The 15,295-nt window shown below is 36.8% G+C and overlaps 2 protein-coding genes and 1 pseudogene across 2 annotated transcripts; 1 reads left to right on the top strand and 2 right to left on the bottom strand.

The window, feature by feature from the left end:
• Window positions 1-4,468: 4,468 nt before the first annotated feature.
• On the bottom strand, window positions 4,469-6,907 carry LOC119990061 (NAC domain-containing protein 45-like). The gene is made up of 3 exons (XM_038835878.1): window positions 6,448-6,907; window positions 5,616-5,948; window positions 4,469-4,792 (listed from the first exon to the last, which is right to left on the bottom strand). Exons 1-3 carry the CDS (start codon window positions 6,901-6,903, stop codon window positions 4,553-4,555), a joined length of 1,029 nt encoding a protein of 342 aa, XP_038691806.1. The 5' UTR covers window positions 6,904-6,907; the 3' UTR covers window positions 4,469-4,552.
• A 1,836-nt stretch (window positions 6,908-8,743) lies between these two features.
• Window positions 8,744-11,614, top strand: LOC119989819 (annotated as a pseudogene).
• A 195-nt stretch (window positions 11,615-11,809) lies between these two features.
• LOC119988298 (E3 ubiquitin-protein ligase RGLG4-like) lies at window positions 11,810-14,955 on the bottom strand. The gene is made up of 11 exons (XM_038833280.1): window positions 14,533-14,955; window positions 13,856-13,940; window positions 13,602-13,742; window positions 13,372-13,485; window positions 13,187-13,284; window positions 13,032-13,111; window positions 12,847-12,952; window positions 12,623-12,750; window positions 12,398-12,518; window positions 12,233-12,289; window positions 11,810-12,133 (listed from the first exon to the last, which is right to left on the bottom strand). Exons 1-11 carry the CDS (start codon window positions 14,827-14,829, stop codon window positions 12,050-12,052), a joined length of 1,311 nt encoding a protein of 436 aa, XP_038689208.1. The 5' UTR covers window positions 14,830-14,955; the 3' UTR covers window positions 11,810-12,049.
• Window positions 14,956-15,295: the final 340 nt, after the last annotated feature.

Here is a 15,295-nt window from a genome sequence, read left to right as displayed (position 1 = left end):
TATCGGCAACACACAGTGGATCAGGAAACAACTCCATCCAATTTGGAGCTTCAACAACAGTATCACCACTCGGGCCCGGAAGCGTGGAATTGGGTGAAGAAAAAAACATTTCATGTTCAGAAAAGGTGACATCCATAGTAACATAGAACTTACTTGTAGGAGGATGAAAACAACGATAACCCTTTTGTGAAGGATGATAACCGACAAATACACACTTGAGGGCACAAGGATCAAGTTTCGTGCGGAGATGTTTCTGTAAATGTACAAACACAACACAACCAAACACCCGGGGAGGAAGTGTGAGGTGCGATGGCAGTGTTACATAGGATGCCAATTTATCAAGTGGTGTCTGAAATTGTAGAACACGAGTGGGTACCCTATTCAAAAGATATACAGCTGTGGTAACAGCTTCTTCCCAAAAACGTGGTGCCATGTGGGCTCCAATAAGGGCAGCACGTGTAATCTCCAAAATTTGTCTGTTTCGGCGCTCAGCAACACCATTCTGTTGTGGTGTATAAGGACAAGTGGTTTCATGCAAAATTCCATGAGTTTGAAAATAAGCTTGTAACTCCTGATTTACAAATTCACCACCATTATCAGATCGAAGAACTTGTAAATTAGTAGAGAATTGTGTTTTGATCATGGTATGAAACGTGCGGAAGCAAGCAGCCACATCACTCTTATGACGCATAAGGTAAAGCCAAGTCATACGAGTGCAATCATCAATAAATAATACAAACCATCTAAAGCCAGTAGAAGTAGTAACAGGGGCAGGTCCCCAAACATCCGAATGAACCAACGCAAAAGGCACAACTCTTTTATTAGTACTATCAGAATAAGTAGCACGATGACTCTTGGCCAAAACACATGTATCACACTGAAAATTGGAAGGTTCACATGTAGAAAATAAAGTAGGAAATAAATATTTCAAGTACCCAAAGGAGACATGACCCAAACGATGATGCCATAACCGAATCTGATCTTCTGATGCCCTAGAAGACCCTTTTGCTGATAGAGATCGTCCCATACTAACATCTTCCACATAATATAATCCCTCTCTCTTAGTACCACGCCCAATTATCTCCCCGCTGCAGAGATCCTGAAGGAAACAAAAAGTAGGATATATTAATACTAAACAATTTAGTTGTGTAGTAACTTGTGGCACAGATAAAAGATTATTGGAAAGAGCAGGAATCAATAAAGTGTGCTCCAAGGATAATGAAGGAGTTAAGTTAACCCTTCCAGCGCCCGTAACCGGATATGAAACACCATTGGCATTGGTGACAGTAGAGCAATTTGGTAAACAAGCATCATGTAATAAGGACGCATCAAAGGTCATATGATTAGTCGCACCAGAGTCAAGAATCCAACCGGGATCTTTTTCAGAATTTGTTGCAAGAAGGGCTAGACCAACACTACCTGACTGTTGGAGAAGAGTAGGATCTACCACAGAGTGAGTGATATCAACTGGAGTAGTGGAAGCCATGGTATCCATTGAAGAAGGAGTCGGTGCCATTGGGACTGTAGGTGAGGTGCATAACGCAACTTTACCACCTTTTCGAGCTTGTAATCGCTCTTTGTGAGCCTGCCACCACTCGGGATATCCATGCTTTTTGAAGCAAGTATCTACAATATGTTTGGTGCTGCCGCAATGAGTACATTTACCACCAGTAGGTACTGACAGTGACAAAGAACTTGTTGGAGTTCCATATTTTCGAACTGCCATAGCCATCTGAGGAACTTCTGAAGACATCATTGTATTCCGGCGAAGTTCTTCACGTCTCACAGTTGAGAAAGCATTATCAGGTCCAGGTAGAGGATTAGTACGAAGAATATCTCCCCGAACAGAATCATATATATCATCAAACCCAGCCAAAAAAGAATAGACTCGATCTTCATCAATTTCAGCCATTCGAGTCTTAATCACATCTGGCTGAGTAAAGGTAATTGGACGACGATGATCAAGCTCCTGCCAAATAACCTTAAGATCGGAATAGTATGCAGCCACAGGTCGCCCTGCCTGCTTAGTTGTCATAGCTTTTCGAGACAGATCATACAAAATAGATTTATCAGCACCCTCAAAATATGTTTGAGACACAGCATCCCAAACATCATTCGCAGTGGGTAAACGAATAAAAAGATTCATTATATCGGCCTCCATAGAGCCAATAAGCCAGCCTTTTACAGTAGCATCCTCCATCATCCACTTGTTATATGTAGAGTCACTAACAGTAGGTTTCGAGGTCGTACCTTTGAGATATTCCATCTTTCCTCGTCCAGCAACGAACATAGTAACCACCTGAGACCAAAGAGTGAAATTTGAGCCATTCAGTTTGATCCCATAAGGAATAGAGGTTGGTTCTTGAGTTGGCGTCACCACAGGTGGAACTATAAGAGCACCGGATTCAGCCATGAGTTGTTTGTAATTTCTGGATGAGATTCTGGTTCAATGGTGCAATCGGCACCTGTTATGGACGAAGCAATCGGCTTCTGTCGGATGGTTGGAGCAGTCGGCCCCTAGTAGCTACGGTGATGGAGAGGTAGTATGTTAAGAGAACCTTGCCTCTGATACCAACTTAATTTTGCAATCAATTACTTTTATTGAAATGGGAAACACCTATATATAGCTATTACATTGGTTTACAATCAATGATCTACGTAATTACAATCTCTATCAAAGTCACTATCAAAGTCAACAATTGAGGCATCAATTAGTCAACAATTGAGGCATCAATTAGTCAACAATTGAGGCATCAATTATGAACTTAGACAAATCAATATTGATTGCCGAATCTTCAATTAAGGAAAGTCTTCAATCAATATTGAGTTTGTCAATAAAGTCTTCAATCAATAAAGTAAATCTTGGGTAAATCTTTGACTCTATTCAACATTTTCTATTTTTTTTTTCCCTTTTTTGTATTGATGTTGATGATTTGGCCATGCTAGCAAATGATACTTAGACACGTACACATATCTATCCACAAATAGAAATCTTTTGTGTAATAGTTTAGTCACATATTCTAGAGATATATGAGACATATTAATTATTTGATAATATATTGAAATAATCTAGAGACAATAATGCTAAGGAGGGAATCGTCCCAACCATTTCATTGATGATGTGGCTTAAAGGGATCGGAAACTCTATAATTCATTTAGAATTATAGAGTTTTCAATTTGAATCTAATAATTTTGAAGGTATGTCATATCATACCATATTTTTATTTTTTTATTTTTAAAATCTATCTGATTTTTTTCTCTCTCATTATATTGAAATTATAAATTCTAAAAAATTGCAAAATCTCAAATACACCCTAAATTGCTCAAATAACTTTTGTCCTTTCGGTTTTTGGTTAGGTACACAGTGTGAAAGGATTAAAAAGTTGCTTGAAAAGCCAAGTCGATCAAATTACATGATAGTCAGGGAAGTAATCTTCGCCACATATTTGAGAATATACCAAAGAATATTCATGTAGGTATATAGAGAAGGGGACAAAAAATGTAAATAGAGAAGATGATAAAAGGCACAAAGCCAATCTAATTGGGCCGGATATTTTAACCCAAAACATAAAGCCCATGTGCTGGATATATATGTGTTCTCTTTGCATGCATACTTTTTCATTTTTAATGTGAAGAGTGTAAACTTGATTATCCAGCAGAACACTTCATCTTTGAAGTTTTCTTGACCATCAGATTATATATATATATATATATATATATATATATAGTATAGACACTCTTGATTACGAATCTTCTATTAACTTCATTTTATAGTGGTAAGTACGTTAATTTCATTAGGGTTAATCAATTGACGAGAATAATTTAAGATGTTTAACAAATGTTTAATGTTCCTCTAATCAAATTATAGCTAGATGGCGACATTGATTTCGTACATAGATTCTTAATTCAATATAGATAACCTCCTATGTATAATATTTCATTAGGATTAATAATTGATTCAAAGGAATAATTAATAGCAACGGGTACGTACTTAATTTTATTGTATAAGTTGTTTTGTTAGGGGGATTCGTGTTTTTTGTGTAATCGAGAACGACACAATATAAGTTTGTCCATTGGACATCTAATGTGAACATAATTCAAATCGTCATGCTTGCAAGTCGCCACAAGAGTATTACTTCTAGGGTAAATTATATTAAGACATTTAAATCCGTATGATTTAATCCTAGAGAAATTCACCACTATTCAAGACATAATGTCCAGTACTTTTGTAAAATTGTTTGGATGTGTTGAAGCTATTTTGGATGTATTGAATGTCTGTCAGAGATATTTCTGCTCTGAGGAGAAATATCTTAACCCAAAACATAAAGCCAATCCAATACTTTTGCAACTTAAAATTACCCAACAATTCTCCAACAATAAAATGATTAAAAAAAACCCTTCTACTCTAACCTTTGTGTATATCGATCAATTAATTTGTTCTGTAATTTTAATATGAAATTCAAAAAAAAAATGAGAGCAAAAAACCATTAATTAGTGTATCCAATCTGGCACTTGAAGAGAAGTAATCTCCCTAGCTAGCTAGCTTTAGACTTTAGTAGCGTTGCATGGGGAGTAGTGAAGTTGGTTGAGAAGAACACAAAGACAAAATCTCTTCTAAGGTTCCATTCATGCAATCCTTGTATTCGTCGTAAATCCTTTGATGATCATCATTCGTCGTCTTTGATGGTATAGTCTCTGTAATTATGTTTATTTGCGGGAAATCTTCCACTTCTAAGGGAGGATAATAAGGTTGTTGGCAATGCATGCTCCAAGAGCTTGGCATATCCATGTCCTGCATCATACATGAATAATATTATTCATTAATCAACAATAGATACATAAATAAAAAACCATCAATTATATAGTTGGTGAGAGAGTGAGAAACACATGAGATGTTTAAGAAAGATGTTTTAAGTCAAAAGAATTCATTGAAAATGGTGAAGGAAAAAAAAAACACACTAGCTTATGTGTAGTTGAATCAGTCTTAACTAGTGATTTGTTTTTTTTTTTTGGCCAAAAGATGGGGGGAGTTCATCAATTACTAGTAAACTTTTGTTGCTTTAAGGATCAAAAGCTAGGGTTTGCTTTTGTGAGCCATGTATATATAATTCCCAAGACATATACATACTGTAACATACACTCAATTCACAATTCTACTTTCATTTGTCACAGTATCAACTATCTAGGTGTGAAAACCCTAGCTAATCATCAAAGGTTTAATTTCTAGTCTTGGTAAACAAAAGCTATATACAGAATCAATAAAGCAACGAATATTGCTGTAAATGAGGTATTAATTCGCAAAGTAACTCATCATACCATCAACAACCTAATAAAGAAAAAATAAAATAGAAGAATTCATCATTGTAATGAATCTTGGTTTGGTATGGCCCACATTTAAGCTACAGGATGAGTTGGGCAAAATCCCAGAGCGTACGTGATCACAATGGTATTGGTTACAGTGGGAATCAAACTCAGGACCTTCCGAATCTATACGGCTCGATCTAGAGAGATTCACCACTAATGCTTACATCTAAGCTATAAGTTAAAACATCGCGCAAATTCTTAATTATATAAATGCATTAACAACGAGAAGTCTAAGACAGATGTAGAGGTACCTGAAATAAAGTTGATGATGAAGAGATCAAGTGAGCTTCCACGTGATTATTGAAAGAGTAGATGTACTTAGCAGAACTGTTAGCTTCATCGGAGCCGGCAAACGGAGCTTGTAAATCGTCAGCTGGTGTTCCTTGAGTGAGATCCGAAGAAGATGTATCTGAATTAGGGATGAATTTCAACGAATTATCATTGTTATTCATATTCTCATCATCTTCAACTTCTCTGCTACGATTAATTATTATCCCACTTGAGTGATCATCTTCAACTTTATCTTCTTTTCTTTTCGGAATTTCTATTGATTTCTTGAAGATTCGACATAGCGCGTAAGAATCCTGTGGTGCAATATTCATAAAAAAATAATTAAGTTAATATCAAATAATTAATCAAGATTAATTAATTACAGTTGGAGAAAGGAGTATATCACACAAAGATCAATAAAAGCAAGTTAAAGAAGATCAAAAGAAGAAAGATAAAATGAGAGCAAGTTAAAGAGTCTTTCATCATGATGTTGATGATCGATGAGCTAAATATTCTTTCTTACTGAGAGCGAGGAAAAAAAGAAACATACGTTCAAAAAGGAACGGAAGAAGAAGAAGAAGAAGAATATCTGTCACGTGATGATTATGATTAAAGTGAGATCATGTATAGAGTGGCATGAGTCAATCATGGGTCTCCCATGCATTGATTTTCCCAAATTAACATGGTATTAAAGTGATAATATATATAGTTACCCATTCCATGCACATATGTATATATATATGTATGTATGTATGTATATGTATATGTATGTATAATGTTCAAATATTATAAGAAACACATGTATATACATACCTTCAAAGTTGATGCATTATTAGATGCAAAAGGATCGGGAGGACACAAGGAGTGAATCAATCGATACTCATGCATGATCCAATTAGTTCTGCAGCCATGGGGAGCCCTACCGCTATAATAAACCAATGTCTTCTTCATCCCAACTGCTCTCTTCCTTGATTGCACAGCCCTGTCTTTCCCTGTTGCCTTCCAATAACCAGCTCTTGTTGCCCTATTTGTTCTTGACCCATTTGGGTACTTTCTATCTCTTGGACTGTAGAAGTACCACTCCATATCCTTACTTGGCAAAAATGACTTCTCTGGTAAATCCCATGGTTCACACTTGTAGAGATCAACTTCTGGAATGATCTCAAGCTCAATGGAGTGACCGCTGATTTTTCTGTCCAAGTAGTAAGCAACAAGCTCTTCATCTGTTGGATGGAACCTAAATCCAGGAGGGAGACTCATGGGTGCCATTGATCACTTATCCAAGAGAGAGAGAGAGAGAGAGAGAGAGCTATAGAGAGATTTGTGACATATATATATAGGCCACTATTGTGGACATAAACATGGACCCCCTATGGAAATTAATGGAGATTATGATATATGGGAGTAGTATACTTTGGCTTTTTCAGATTCTATGTGTAAGGCAATGTGTGAAAACGCAATAGTAGGGATGAGAAGCTTCTCTGTGTTTTGTCTGCTCACAAAACTAACAAAAATCAGAACAAACCCTTAAAAGGCTGCGTGGGGTCACCATACACAAACTGCCCAATTCCACAACCTACAACACGCAATACAGCTATAGGCCATATATGTATATTGGAATTTATGAAGGAGAAAGAGAAAAACAATGAAAATTTATAAGAAATTTACACTAATCATGTACTCCCTCCGTCCCAATTTAGGTGTCCCAAAACTATTGTCACTTTTCTTTATTAATTAACAATTTTGTTGTTTCAAGAAAAAAGAAGTATCGTTATAAATAATCGCAAATTTGAAATAATATAGTTATTTTGTATGGTAAGTAATTCAAAATATGAATTTATTCAAAAATTTGTAATTTTAAAAGGATTAGTTTTAGTGAACAACTATTCAATATATGGAGACTAATTAACTGAAAAGGAAGGGGAATGCATGAATATGAAGTAGAGAAAATTATAATCACTTTGATGATAGCCTAGTAGTCAATCTCTCTAGAGTTAAACTGTATATACACAGAATGTCTTGAGTTCCGATTCTCATTGAAAATAATACTTTTGTGGCCAACGATCCGAGCCAAAGGATAAACTTGTATGATATCATTATTTGAGGGTTTTTTTATTTTTTTTGCCTAACATAGTTTATAGACAAAATTGAATCCTAAAGCCGAAAATTGTGTACGAGAAATATAAAAGAAGAAGGCACGCATATCTTTATCTTTACTTGGAGTCTCAAAAACACACCTAGTAAAGATTATTTTTTTACTAAGTCGGAATATTTAAACATTTTCAAAGCTCACACAACTTTGGTAGTAATAGTTGATTTACATGATATGATGAACAGAATCTCCTCTACATCTTCACACAATGGTGGCATATGAAGTGTGTGTGTGTGTATATATATATATATTTCCATGCTCTATTTTATTTTGTTATGATTATTTTTTTTTTAATTTTTCTTTGAAATCTGAAAGATGAAAAAGAACACTTTTATCATTCAACAGTTGATGGGGCTCATCTTGAACAAAACCTACCTGTCATCACACACCGTCACAAGCTTTGCTTTTGCTTTATTTCTTCTAATATATATATAGTTTTAGGATTTGTTGCTTTCTTTTTCCAGCCATCCAAACTACTTTTTCTTTACTGTTTTGTGTTTTTCTCTTTTTTTTGGGGTTCTCTGACATCTAATTTTACACATGCTTCTCTCTCTCGACAACTAATCTAAGCCCTTTAATTCCTTTAACTAAAATATCATTTCTATTCGGGTAAAGACATCAGTATCCACTTTAATCATTACAATCACAAAATCTTTGACTGGTCTCTCTTTCTCTCGTATTCATGAGTTTTTTTTTCCTCATTCCCCGTCTTAAATCCAAATGTAACACTCATAAAATTTATTACCAATATAATACTTTTTTTTTTTTGTATGGACCAATATAATACTTGATGCTACTCCAAATAGCATGTATTAGTGTTAGTTTTTTTACAATGAGCCTACTTCATTATTTTTCATTTTAAAAGCCTAATGATTATTGTTTATTTTTTACAATGACACTATTTTTGTTTTAGTAACTAAGAACGACATCAAACAAATTTGTCTTTACACATTCAATATGGCCCTAAACTCAGGCGACCTGAGTTTAGTCCCATATTGGACCGTCAGCATCAGGCATGTGCCATCGAGAAGTTTTCTACCTGACAACAAGGTAAGTTTGATTAAAGACTAACGCTTGGTCACAAGGGTATTGCTTCGAGTAACATTCAAACACAAATCCTCCACGGTCCATACAATTTGACCTCAAAGAGATTCACCAACTAAGCTATCGCCCAAATGGTTGCAATGATGCTACTACCAATAATAGCGTCATTGTTTTTGGTCTAGCAGTCCCATTGTTTTTTAATTTGATATAGACAAATTAATTATGATAATCTCATATAAGATTAATTATATCCAAAAGAAGATTATAAATATAGAAAACGTTGGCTGTTAGGTATGTTAAATGGAGTTGTAAAGCCATGCATCCTTTCACGAGAGAGCTAGAGATCAAATCAAAGCAACAGCAACCAAGTAGAGTAGAGACTTTGAGAGTTGAGAGAAGTATAATTTATAAACCAAAGCAAAGGCCAAAGGTGGTGGTGATGATCGATGCATGGTACTGTTTGTGTAGATTCTTACTTGAGGTGGTAAAGCTAAAGCACATGCATGTTCAAAAATATCGGCTGTATGTATGTATGTATACATTTTGCCATTTTAGTTAGTGCACAAAAGACAAAAAATATATTCATCACTTTCTTTCTTTCTTTTTTTTCATAAGAGGCCTTGTGAGTTGTAGCTTTCAACTTTCAAGTAATGAACTTGGGGGGCATATATGTCATTTACATACCCTTAATTGCCCACTCAAACTATACTATATAGCTTTTTGTTCCTTCATTTGCAATATTATTGAGGCCCCCATATATAGAGCTTAATGACACTTTAGCAACTTTCGACCGCCCCACCATTCACAAACTGAGATTTTCAGAGGGACCATTGTTCCCTTATATAACAAGACAGACATCAAAAAAATACTGAAAGGAGATGATGACCCAAAAGGACTATATATATACATATATCATATATTTATAGACAATGTTAAAAGATCATATATGCTTAGGGAGGTAAATATATGGGCCGAGCCGAATTTTGACAACTGGCATGCTCAGGCTCAGCTCGTCATATTTTTGTTCGAATTCGAGCCGAGCTCGAGGTTTCTTAGGGCTTGAAAAATTATGTTTGGGCTCGGCTCATTAAAATATGTCAAATTCGAGCTCAACTTGTTAAAATTCCGTTTATGTCAAAAAAATTCTAAAAATAATAATTTATCTCGTATTTGAAAATAATTTTTGTTACCTAATAAATAGGCCCTCGATCTTAAGAGCCGAGCTTCCATACAATTAATTACACGAGCCGAGCTTGTTCAAGCTCAAACGCGACCCTTTTAATAAACGAGCACTTGAAAAGAGGTTCGAACTCGACTCGTCTAATAAACGGGCAGAGCCCTTAACGGGCTACCGGGAGTAGCTCACAAATAGTTCGTCCACTTTACACCCCTCGTTATGTGCACATAATTAACCTTTTTTTCTTTTTCTTTTGACTAGTCAAAATTCACATTCCAATGTCAAATCCGACAAATCGTTTGTAGATCTTGGGTTTTTGTCAAATCTGATCCAGCCCAAAACATAGTACTTGGTGGGCCGAGGAGAAACTTAACTTATTTTGGGCCTTCTGTGCTAGGCCCAAGCTAGCCAGGACTCGTACAATTGCCTGGGCCTGCTTCTGCTTCTGCTTCTATCGGAGTCGAGAAAGATGTCGATGCTGTGGGAGAAGAGCGAGACATGGAGGTGGTATAGTGAAGGAAGACTAGGGAGTCTTGGTCGGCTTCGCCATTCTATTCGACGTCGTTCCTGATGTCATCGGATATTGCGTTATGCAGGCCACCAACACTCGAAACCCGGAGCTCGAGGCCCACCTCCGCCAGACTGCCCGACCTGAATCTGTGGTACATACTTCTCATTTCTCAAACACCATTTCCATTCCTCTATATTCACTTTTTATCTGTTAATTTTTTTATATAGATTGTTCCCTTGTCACAGCTTTTATGGGGAGAGTATTCTATTACTGATTATGTGTTGGAGAAAGAAAGAATTTTTGTGACTGGTTGGGTGAACAAGTTCCTGTATTAAAAGAGATGTTAACATGTTTTATAATTCTGATACCTCCATTTCCATCTATCTAGGTTGAGTTCTTGTCTGTTACTTTCGTTGTTTATGACTTGTGGCATATTTTTAAAAGTTTGAACTGATCCATGTCACTCATGAACCCTCTCTGTGCCATGAGAATACCTTAAGGATCAATTTTGATGATTAATATGTATCCTCTCCGGTTGCCCCTAGTTGGTTACTTTGTGCTCTACAAATATAAAAATATGCATTGGTTTGTTTTTGGTGCAATTGTGAATCAATTACATGGCATATCTTTTCATATTTCGACTTCTCTTTGTCGTTTCAGATGATGGGGAAAGTAAATCAAGAGAGGCTGGTCGATACCTTGGGGAGCTGCAGCAGAAAGAGGATACAGATGATCCATATGTTGCTGCTCTTAGGGGAGAGACATTGACCAGGAAACCTTACTGGAGAATTCAACCAGTCCCAGAGCAGATAGACACTGTTGCTGACAAGGAACACAAGACTGACAAGGATATGAAGAAGTAGATCATTACTCAAATCTACGTGGTTTTCATACTTCTGTTTCAGGCCCTCTCTGTATGTTTGTGAAAAACCCAAGTTAGAAAGTCTCTCTTTCTTGGGTGTTATGCATCATTCTGTTGTGCTTTTGAACTCAACATTACAAACAAGGCACAAGGCTTTTGTTGCCGATTGGAAGTATGAAATTGTATGGAAACTTGTGGTTGTTATATCATGAAAGTAGACACTTTGAATGCCAATTGCACGCTTTACCTTTATATGATTGCAAACAATATCGTAGCCAGTAACGGTAGATTCAGAAGCTTGATGGTTTTATGGTTTTGTTTCTTAGAACTCAAAATGCAGAACAAAATTCCCTCGTTGACGCCAACATGTTTAATTGTTGTTAAAACAGGTGAAACTGTGGTTATGTTAGTGATAGAAATGTCTCTTGATTCATAACCAGTGGCATGCTGGATTTTGACACAATTGCCCTGAAATATACATTGGAAACAAGTACAGAATATAATATAGACACAGATAAGGTGTGGGAGAGAAGATCCCATAGAGAAAACCAATTAGACAATATACACTCGCAGCACATTCTTGTCTCGCTTTCTACAGGAAATCCAAACTTATGTATTCAGAAGAACAAAGATTATGTACGTACGCTACTCGGAGTTCTTGTGCTGCAGTCAAGCGTACAGCCTGATGCGCTCAGTTATCCGCTGACGGCAGATGGGACAGTTGGACACCTTTGATCCACATTCTCTACAAGTCTGCAGGCAAAAATTATTGTCATTCACTATCACCAGTGTGTCATGCCAGAAAGGGGGAAAAAATACCAAAGGCAGCAATACATATGGGCCAGTACTTACCATGTGACCGCAGCTGAAGGCCAAGTCCTTCCCATTAGTCAGACAAATAGGACATGCCTACATTTTAAATGAAAGAATACATATAAACAAGGATACTTGTTGGTAAAAAAACCATGAATCATTAGGACCAGTGTTGGCAAAGAAAGATTAAGATCATTGTCATACCTGCGCTTCATTTGTTATGGTTGCTGAGAGGTTGCTTTCTTGACGTTCTGTTGGTGCACGACGAGCATAAGGAACTGGAGGAGGCCGCAGAGCCACTTTTTTAGCTCTTCCCGTCCTTTGACTTTTACACAATAGAACCAAAACCAGTCAGTAATAATATGCAGAAGAATGTAAGGGACGAATAAGAAGATTAGAGTTCCTGGAAAAAAAAATAGAGTTCAATACCCGATTAAATGAAGCTCAGTTGCTGCTTTATATTGGATGGGGATCTCCATGAGGGCAGCAAGAGCAAATGCTGTTTCTTTCTCTGAAGGAGTCTTGTTTTTGGACATAATGTCAGTGAAGTTGACAAACTGCACATTGTTAGGAACACTGTTAGGTCCTATACAACAGGATTTAGGACAAGATTTTTTTTGTTTCTCTAAACATTAAGATCACTGGAGCAGTACCTGAAAATTGTCAAATTCTCTGGCAGGTATCTTGTCATCAAAGCTCTTCATGTCTTCCCACGGTCCATCACCAACTCCAACAAGAACGATCGAGAGTGCATATTGACTGGACATTAAGTAGGATCAGAATGAAAACAAAGAAGATTTAATCTTAATGCTGATATGCAATGTTAAGCAGGATCAACCTTGCATCAACAATTGCCTTAATTGTTTTCTGTTCTTGGGGACTCAGTTCTCCATCACTTGTATTGACACTTCTAGTAACCTTCACAACAAAAGCAATGGCATTGACAATGTTTTAGATATAAACAGAGAAAACAGATTGAGTTTCTGATTGTACCTGGCCGTCTGCGATGATGACTAAGACATGGTACTGGCCTCCACTATTCTCCACAATGTCAATGGCAGCCTCAACTACCGGTGCATACGACGTCGGCCCTGAAAGCAATAACATAATTCATCAATGAGAGACAAATTGTGTTGCAAATTTGCTTGATCAGATGACACACTGGATGGAAATCTGACCTGAAAGTCTCAAGTTTGGGACTATATTTTTGTAGCAGGACAGAACTTCTTCAAAACCATGACAAGATGAATGATCACTGTGAAAGCTAAAAACTTCTTGATCATGAGTAGTGGCTATAATGAACAAAAAAAATCAATCCAATCACGATTCTTTATCAGAAGAAATGGAACAAAAGGCAGTAGGATTATTCATCATCAACTTGTGAGGGGGAGCAGACTAATTAATTTACCGTCGCCAAAGCCAAAGCAAGGGATCAAGTTGTCTTCATCAAAAGGAGCTAGAGTCTTTCCAATGATTGAGATTGCTTTCTCGTATGGATTAGGCGTATCACCAATGGCGTGCAGACTCCGGTTATTGAATGAGACTTTGCCTGCAATAACAACATTTCAATGCATTTGGCTCCCAAATAGACAAAGATTGAATACAAGTCCATGAATGAAGAACTTGCAAAACGATGAACAGAAGTTCTAAAGATATGTATACCTGTCCATTCATTGCTTTTGGTAAAATCAATTCCAACAATAAGGTTGGATGATTCCAGACCAGCTTCTCTCAAGGCCACTGTAACCTGTGAAAGCAAAGAAACAAAACCAGAACCAGAAACTTATAACAGCAACCATTTATGCCTTGCAATAAGGTAACTTGGAAACACAAGTGACTTCTGATAACACAAAGTAGTAAGAACTTTAAGAACACCTCCAAGAAATGGTCTTCTGAAATTAGATGTATTAGAAGCTTTTACCAATGCTTGGCAGGCCAGGCCCAAACAAAGTCTAATTGCAAGCCCAGTTACTTTAACCCAACAAAGTAATTGTTGTGGATCCCATATCAAGGACCACCCATAAAAGATAACTCCACCCATTGAGACAACCTTTCATCATCACTCACTAAACAAATCTACATCTACCACCACCAAACATAACCGTGTTGACATCATCAATAAACGCGTGTACTATTTATAGAGATAATATATTAATATTATATAAGTGGGAATCGGACTCGAACTTGAGTGCCATCTAAGTCAAATGTGTGTTAACCATCTCGACTGAGGGTTAAGTTAAACAACGAGCTAGCCAAGCACAGCTGACAGACTAGCTCTTGACGCAAGAAATTGCAAGAAACAATGTCTACCATAAAATTAGTCATGAAAAAGGACAAACCTGGTCAAGTGAAGAAAAGGTATCAGGGATGAAAGCATATTTCATCTTCATAGATGGCTTCTTTTCTCCCAGAGAGCTGCCTTTCTTTTGAATACTACTAGCACTGCCATGATCAATACTGGTGCTACTGCCACTTCTGTCCAAATTAGATGATACTTCTCTGGACGTCATCTTTGGGTATATATATGGGGTTGCTTCTCTTGGTGCGTCTAAGTTTCTAGTTCTGCTGCTGCTGCTTCTTCTTCTAACATAGCCTCCTTGGTTGTGCTTTTTAGGATGTGAGAACAAGCCCCCCATATCATCCCCCTTCCTTTTGTATATTCAACAAATTAATTAACAAGGGTTTGATATTTAAAGGCAAAGACATGATATAGAGTATGTGAGAGTGAAAGGAGAAGGAAAAACAGAAAGGGAATGGATTCCTTAGGTGGGTCTAGAGGGGGGGGGGTGTGTGTGTATTTCTGTGGAAGAAAAGGAGTTTGCTTGGAGAAGACAGTGAGCATATGTTCTTTTCTTTTGCTATGGGCAAAAGAAAAGCTATTAATTTTTTTTAAGGCCTTAAATTGACTTATGGTCATGCCTTAGAATTAGTGGTCCTTGCCACATTAAATATTCATATGATAGTGAGAAAATGTGCAATATCATAGGCTCATGGCATTCCTCAATCCCAACTACCAAACAAATAAAATGTCTTTTCTAAGAAAACGTATAAATACGCAAAATGAGTTTTAAGTTCTAACATAACCATCCATAACCCAAACAC

Source organism: Tripterygium wilfordii, chromosome 21 (assembly GCF_013401445.1).
Source record: "Tripterygium wilfordii isolate XIE 37 chromosome 21, ASM1340144v1, whole genome shotgun sequence".
NCBI lineage: Eukaryota > Viridiplantae > Streptophyta > Magnoliopsida > Celastrales > Celastraceae > Tripterygium > Tripterygium wilfordii.
The sequence above is the reverse complement of the archived record's forward strand: the minus strand, read 5'-3'. Positions and strand labels throughout refer to the sequence as shown.